The following is an 8,356-nucleotide window of genomic DNA, read 5'->3' as shown; positions in this document are numbered from 1 at the left end:
GGAAGTGAAACCAAAGGAATGAGGCATTTCTTTCTCCAGCCCTAAAAACACACTCTACAAATGGCCTGGTAACAATAGACTGCCTTGAACTGCAACTTGCTGGTGGAACATGAAGCAGGATTGTGGGGACAGGACAAGGGTAAATGGTATCACCTTCCTTTCCATCATCCCAAATCAATCTGCCTTTTAGAAGGTCCTAGAAAATTTCTTCTAATCCATGCTTTAGAGATTTTTTTTTTAATTTTGTGGGAATAGGAATTTTTTAAAACTCTGCAAAACATAAAATCTCTATTAGCAATAGTGCCCCTGAGAAGAATTTAAGGATGGAAAGCAAATGTTTTGTATCTAGAACAATATTGTGCTTAAGACAGCAGATGTGATCCCTCATAGTATCTGGGTTCATTTCCACAACACTTACAAGATTTCATACTTTCTTCTATACTCAGATTTGAAATGAAATACTGTCAGATTCAAGACTGTTCAGAAATGGATTACAAGAATGAAAGGAAATCTCTGCTACACCACTGAAGACCAAAACCACTGTACTCACCTGAGAGAAGTTACAAGCTGACTTGACACTGTGTAAACACAGACAAGAGGAAGATTTTGATGATAAAGTACTATTATCTAGTATTCTGGAAGCAAAGGATGAGAAAGGAAATTTATTGAATTCTCTAAATGACATAAGCATGGCTTTCATGAAATGAAAGTTTTAAAACATGTAGTGATTATATCAGAACAACAAAAAAGCCAGGTGTATAGACTGTAAAACTGAATGCTTAGTGTCATGGTTTGAGCCCACAGGACAGCACCACGCAGTGGCTCACTTCCCCCTTCATGCCATCTCCCTCATCAGCACTGGGAAGGAGAAAATAAAGCAAAAGGCTCAGGAATCAAGATAAGGACAAGGAGGGATGACTCACCTGTTATGGTCACAGGCAGAAGACAGACTAACAACACTAACAACAACAACACTTAACAGACAGAGTAGGACAGTGAGAAACATTAACGCATCTTAAAAACACATTTAGAAACACATTCCCCCACCCCTCCCTTCTTCCCGGGCTCAGTTTTGCTCCAGATTTCTCTACCTCCTCCCCTCCAGTGGCACAGGGGGCAGGGAATGGTGGTGCAGTGAGTCCTGCTACTTCTTCCTACTCAGGGGCAGGGTGGAACTCCTCACATTCTTCCCTTGCTTCAGCGTGGTTCCCCTTTCACAGGAGACAGTCTTCTGCAAACTTTCTCTGACACGAGTCCCTCCCAAAGGTTGCAGCATTTCCCTAGCTGCTCTGGCGTGGGTCACCCCCATGTGTTGCAGTCCTCCCAACTACAGCAATGGAGGCTTTTTCCCACAAAGTCCTGGCCTTCTTCAGGTGTAATCACCTGCTCTGGTATGGGGTCCTCCACAGGCCACAGGCAGAAGTCTGCTCCACTGTGGACCTCCATAGGTGGCGGGGGGGGGCAGCCCTGTTGTATCACTACGGGCTGCAAGGGGGTGTCTGCACCAGCACACCTCCCCCCTTTTCACCTCCTTTCTTCCACTGACCTCAGTGTTTGCATAGGTGTCCTCCTCGCAACTCCTCCTCACAACTCCAACTCCTGCCAGGTTTCCATTCTTAAATATGTTATCACAGAGGCACAGTCACCATCGCTAATTGGCTCAGCCTTGGTGCAGAGGTGGGTCTGACTTAGAGCAAGGGGAGCTTTCAAGAAGCTTTCACAGGGGTCACCGCTGTAGTCCCCTCCCCCACTACCAAAATCCCCTGCCACACACACAAACACAGCACATTCCACACCTCACCTCTGTGAATGACGTATTTAAGAATTGTTATTAAAATCCACATTCACTACACAAGACCAATATTCACATCAACACAACAACAACAAAAAACCCAAAACAAAACAAGAAAAAAACCTTCCCCACACCAAAATAAAAATAACATTACCACAATACCAAAACACAGTAAACAAAATCCACCCTTTGTCCCTCCACCACAGGTACAACAACAGAAATTCCAAAGATCATTCTGCTAATAGAGTTCAGTCCATGTTTTGCCCATTCTCTCTGCCAGTTACTCTCCTGTACAGAATTCAACTTCAGCATTTCCTCCAAGACGGTCATGGAATTATGTTATGTACTTACATTTTCTTTACTCCTGCTGAATTCTTTGGATTAAATAAATCCAAAACCCGAATTATTTGTTGTTAGTACTCAAAAATACATAGTGCACAGGAGGAAATGAATGACGACTTTTCTTGCCACCATTCCAAGGTATTTACAACTCTGTTTAATTTACTCTAACAACCCCCTCCTCCCCCCCCAAAAAAACAAAACAGAAGAAAACAAAACAAAAATTAAAATCCCAAATTATTTAGTTTGCAGTACAGCCAAATTTTATTGTATTTATTTGCCTAAAGTTTCTAAACGTAATCTTGAAATCATATGTCAAGTTTCCGGTAGCTGGTGATAAATCTCCCACAGAGCAAGTTTCAAATTGCTTGCCATCACCTGTAAAAAAGTGCTTCTCTTTGAAACATAGGTAGGGTCACATTCTGTTACTTCATTCTGAAAAAAAGGTTGCAGGAGCAAGAGAAAGCAGAGTGTTTGATTAGCACTCTGAAATTTATTACTGCTTGTGAAAGTATTTCACACATATAAAAGTGATAATATACTTTGTCACAGTTATTCAGGTCAAAGCCTGAACAGTCCCACAGGAGCAACAACAGGCTTTTGATTTGAGAGGAAATCCTTATTTTAGTTGAGGAGAAAGAGAAATTTTGTAATGTGATCCAGGTTTGACTAAGATCTGATTGTTAAAAGATTTTAATACTGGTAATGGCCAAGTACCTTCAGTTATGTTACAGTGCACACCTTGGCATTAAAAACATGAGTATGCAAAAGTCTGGCAAAAGCTCCCTAAACTATTAATGCTTAGTTCCTTACTCTAAGCATATTCCAGCCCACAGATAGCAGAAGTGGTCAGCATACATTCCTGCCACAGCTAAAAATCACTAAACTGTACAATACTGCTTACAACTTAGCTATCAATACTTGTATTCCATAAGAAAGGCACTTCTCATTGTAATGCTTCCAAGAAATACAAAGTTCTGGGTTCAGCATTTTACCCAGATCAATACTCTACAGAATCAAACATTTTATCATTGCCTGCTGGCAAGATTTCAGGGATTTCGTCAGAAATTTCAACATAACTGCAGTTGAGTAAGCTATTTTTTCTATGATTGAATTACTCAACATAAAGACATCATAAGATATATGCTCTCAGCTTCCGCATAAAGCACTTGCAGAGTTCTGGAGACTTGGAGCTCTTCAGAAGCAGAGCATTCCACAATGGTAAGTCAAATTTTTAATTTAAAAAAAAAAAAATAAAAAATGAGGATACAGATAGATATTTTCTTTAAAACTGCAAAAGAAGGATATTTAAGAGAATCACCTAATGACACATTTTAAAATGTGTATATATTCTATTAAAAAATTGCAAGATGCAAAGGAAGTAAGACACCTTTGTGAAGATTACTATGAATTTTGTTCTTCATTTTGTAATTCATTGCAAGAAACTGTACACATACACCTCTTGGTGTTTCACTTGCTGTTATCCTTTTAGCAGAAATATCTGTGAAGATATTCAGAATTTTGTAAAAATACAGGACCACGCTTTTGAAACTTATCGATGTGAAATACAGTTTAAAATACATTCCTTTTACAATGAAAAGTGTAATATACAGTGGTTTTTGTCTAAATTTCTCTTTTATCTATCAAGTTGTGTCCTGTTTCTGCTCTTCAAGCTTCCAAATGTGTTTTCAGAATCTGAACCAACTGTTAGGTAATGCAAAATAGACAGAAAAATCCCTATGGCCCAGTTTTTCTCTAATATATGCTCACATAATCCCCAAAGGTAGAGACATCAATTACTACCTTTGATGAGAATCTCAGCAATTATATAAGTTTTACATAAGGAGCAGTAGTTTCTGTAATATATGTAGATTCATAAATACAGGGAGAAATTATCATCTACTTCTTTCTATGCCTAAACTTTCATGAAGGTTTATCTATACTCAGACAAGACTTAGTTGAACAAAATTATCTGGTATCTCATTCCACATTAATTCACGCACTTTCAAAGGCCATTAAATCCAATTTGGAAGATTCTGTTCTGCAAGATGGCTGGTGGAATTCCCTTTTTAAGAGCGCAAACAAGCAAACAAAAAAAAAAATATTCCTTCAAGTGCATTGCACACAGACTGCCCAGAACACAACTCTAATGTTTAACTAAGAGCCCTTGGCATCAGTGTAGCAGTAATAATCTCTGTCATTTTTAATAAAGGATATTGTTTCTGCCAGTGCTTTCTTACCTGTTTGATACTCTCTGTGCTCAGCTTACTTACATGTGGGCCCTTTACTGCTAATGATCTGTTGCTTAACCAACATATCCTTTGGTTGTCCCATCATAAAGTCAGTTCAAACAGTGATTAGATGCCACAGACTTGTCTTTCTGCTTCTGTTTAGATTCAGTGAAAGGTCCAGAATATAGGTCTTTAGAGAGAGAAGCATGCCTAAGTTCATCTGACTGGCATTTCTAGGAATAGCAAGATAAGGACAAATGTTGGAGAAAACAAAGGATAAAACATTCACTGAAGACAGCCCAGCACAGCAAAAGAAGGATTTTAGTCTTTTCTATGAAGACATAAGTGACAGCAGTAAGACCTCTGGTAGAACTGGCCTGTGCTGCTGCAAACACCTGAACCAGTTTGGAGAAAAACCACCACACAACTCAAGATGGATGATTAATATACAGCAATCAGTATCCCAAACATGTTGAGATCCCTGTGGAAAGCTACAATGCCCTGAGCTCGCAAATCCATGGACAGCTGCACAGCTGCACAGCACAGATAGCCCCACAGTTCCATGCCAAATGCATGTGGAGCCTCAGCAGAGACCAGCTGCAATGTTACATCCAACAACTTCAGGAAACAGGAGTTGCTTAAACAATTTTCCTTTGGCCGGGCACCACAGAATAGCACAGTTTGAGTTTCAGTCTTGTTTCTTAACTTCTCTCATTCTGGCTATGGTGCTCAGCATGGCAACTGACTATATTCTACCCCAAAGGCTCAGGAACTCTGAATCACAAAATCACTATGAAAATTAAGCATTACACCCTTCCCAGACCATTCCATAGTCCCTCCTCCTTCCTTTAACTACACCATAAATATTCCTTATCCCTGTAAGAAAGCAGCACATCAAGGATTAAAATAGCAAGTTTTTTTCCACAGCAGGCAGAGGAGATTCCCCTTGGTTCACCATCTGCCTAAGGTTCAGGACCTTTCAGCGTCTTTTGACATTCATAATTCAAGTAACCCAAGGTAGACAGCAGAGCTGCCTAAAAACAAAGCCTTTCTGCTATATTAAACCCCGGGTTCAAGTAGCACCAGTATCTGGAGTTCAGAACAGTAACTTGGAAAGATCTACTCAGTTTACAGTCCTTTCATCTTAATCTGCAAGTGTTATCAAGAAAATTGAAATAGATTCCTCCATTGCTTCTCAGTCTCTGGCCATTCCAAAACTTTTGCCTTAAATTATCTAGCTTGAGCAGCCTATCAAAATAACACTGTGCTCTCTCATGTTGCTTCAGTCCTTCTACCCCAGGAAATAACTGCAATTATAAAGTTAAACAGATGTTTTCAAAAAAGTCCTGGTTGTTCAGCAGTGGACATCTCTGAAAAACATTTAGAGATGCTTAGCTGTTGTCACCACTAGACAAAAGGAAGGGTGTACTGTGACATGTCCAGACCTGTGTGTGCATGCTTTGACAAAATGGCTCATGAGCTGCTAAGCAGAATGTAAAACACTGGAATTTTACCCTAAGACACAAATTTGTGCCTCTTCTCTACTCAGTCACCTATTTCAAAAACTTACTAGAATATAATTAGGTCTGAGATCTCCACTACACTGCCAAACTTGGAGAAATTGCTGTAGCCAAAAGCGAAGCAATGGGATACTACACAGACAGTGATTTGCTAGAGAAAGAGTTAAATCTGACTCAAAGGCAATAAATAAAGCACTAGTAAGTGTCTGACAAGACTTTCAGGTGTATAATACTATTAAAACTTTTTGTGATTTCTGGAGATTGGACTTTGACAGGGAGTGACGCTGCTGACACATTTATGTCATATCATTTTTTCTCTTCCCACCTAGGAAAAAGTCATCAATGCAGTGAAATACCTGGATGCCCTTTCCCAACACTTCCATATATACATAAGGTTATTTCTAATTTTGCTTCAGATTTAGTGATTTAGCTCTTGAAAATGAAGATGATCAAAGTGGAATTAAATTTATGCCATGGGCTCTGTATCTCTTTTACAGAAGAGCTTTCTGGCTTTCCTTGTTGCAATGGGCATCACTGTGACACTGGGTGATGCATACTGCTTTTCTAAGCTTAACAAGCCACCGTATACTGATGAAGGTAAGAACAGAGAAGGTCCTCTCACTTGACTGTTCTGTGGTAGCTCGGTTCTATGTGGAGCTGCCATGAAGGGCTCAAAATACAAGGGAGGGGGGAGATGTCAGAAAGACACAAATAGGAGGTTCCATTACCAAGTTGCCAAAAGTAGGGAAACCAAAGTCTTGCCCTGGACTGGGTATGGTTGCCACAATATTATGTCTATTGGTGATAGGTTGCTATTGTTGTTCCAGCATATGGAGCTGATGCAGTTGAGAATAGTTCTGAATAGTCTGGTGTCAGGTGGCAGATCTTGCTATTTGGTTACTCTCTTTCATCCCATATCTGTCACACTAAAACTGTCTCTAACAAGTGAAGAAGAAACAAGTTCAGGCTCTCAAAATAGTCTGGGTAATAACCTGGAGAACAAAATGACTTCTACCTTACTAGTGCCAAGAAAATAATTTTTTTAAAACTTGAAATCATTTTTAAACTCTTCAGCCTTTATGTGGAGGCTTAAAGAACATGTTTTGTTTTGCTGATGTCTTATGCAGGCTGTGTGCTGAATGGAAAAGTATACCCATTTGGAGAGACTGAGAGGACAGCAAACTGTTTCAGATGCAGCTGCAGCCGAGATGCAATACGTTGTTGCTCCCTGTAAGTTTGAACTTCTTGGTAGCATCATTGCCCATAGGAAGATCACAGCTTTCCATTTGCTGGGGACAAATGAGTTTCTAAGGGCACAAGAGAGCTTTTCCTCATCCATGTCACAGAGCTACGGCAAGCCACATACAACTCTTGATCATTTGGATCCTTGGCCATGTTTACCTTAGCTAATTTTCTGCTGAGAGTGGACACAGGTCCTTCTAGACACATCCAGTTGGTGTTTGCCTTTAATTCTGAGGAACCTGTGAACCCCTCTTACACTGCAGTTAGGCCTTTCCTTGGCAGGAAGATTGGGGCTAGGAAAGGATTAATTCCACAAGGGACTTAAGTGAAGGTCCTCTAAAGGACTTATGATGATCTGAATCACTTACCAGAGGTGCTTTTCTCCAGTGAATATGCTGACCCTAGAGTGACAAGGCTCTGATCCAAAGTATCTATCTCCATCATCTTCCTTTCCTCTTACCCTACCTTCTCAAAGAGCCAAAATACCTTAGTTATGATCATCACCTTTGCTCAGGTGACACTCAATCTATCAGGAAACAGCTACTACATTCTAAGCAAACTGGCAGTAGTGAAGAAGAGATTAAACAGATCAAGACCATGTTACACTGTAGGGTGCTGTGCTAGAAATCCCTATGCCAATGCTGAGCATACTGGTACATGTACACAGCACAGTGTCGCAAAACATCATTTGAGGTCTTGGAATATGTGTGGCGCTCAAGCTAACTAGGCTGCTCTTACCCATAGTCTCAGAGATATCTCACTCAGCATTAGTTCAAGCTATAATCACTGAACCACTGAAGTACTGAATCTTTTATTGCTCTCAATCTAACATTTGCTTTCTCTTTGACAATGACAGCTTTCATACTCCTACTGGTTATGACAAAGAGAACTGTAAAGTAATTTTCAACAAGCAAAGCTGTGACTATGACGTGGTGCAGAAGAGTGACCCCTCAAAGGAGTGTGTTGTCTATTCTCGTGTGGGCTAACAACCCATCTGCTCTGAATGTCTCTGCACTGTGGAATTCCTCCTCTTCCTATAGATGCTTTGCCATCACAGAGAAGCTCAGAGACATGGGAGATCTTGTAAGAGAGAGCTCACTTCTAATCTCCTAATTATTCTAATTCACTATATAAGGTGCATAATCAAATAGAATGTCTCATTTCAGTCATTAGTTGCATTGGTATCACTGAGCTTTTTTGAATAAAATAAATCCAGATGAAACATCCAGAAA

At 40.0% G+C, this 8,356-nt stretch overlaps 1 protein-coding gene across 1 annotated transcript; it reads left to right on the top strand.

Annotated features, from left to right (window-relative positions):
- The first annotated feature begins 3,287 nt into the window (after positions 1-3,287).
- Positions 3,288-8,356, top strand: LOC104366092 (beta-microseminoprotein). The gene is made up of 5 exons (XM_009972971.3): positions 3,288-3,352; positions 6,212-6,276; positions 6,380-6,479; positions 7,010-7,112; positions 7,981-8,356. Exons 3-5 carry the CDS (start codon positions 6,407-6,409, stop codon positions 8,108-8,110), a joined length of 306 nt encoding a protein of 101 aa, XP_009971273.2. The 5' UTR covers positions 3,288-3,352; positions 6,212-6,276; positions 6,380-6,406; the 3' UTR covers positions 8,111-8,356.

This window comes from Tyto alba, unplaced genomic scaffold, assembly GCF_018691265.1.
Source record: "Tyto alba isolate M040663 unplaced genomic scaffold, T.alba_DEE_v4.0 Super-Scaffold_1, whole genome shotgun sequence".
NCBI classification, from domain to species: domain Eukaryota; kingdom Metazoa; phylum Chordata; class Aves; order Strigiformes; family Tytonidae; genus Tyto; species Tyto alba.
Note: the sequence above shows the minus strand (reverse complement) of the source record. Positions and strands in the feature narration are given on the sequence as shown.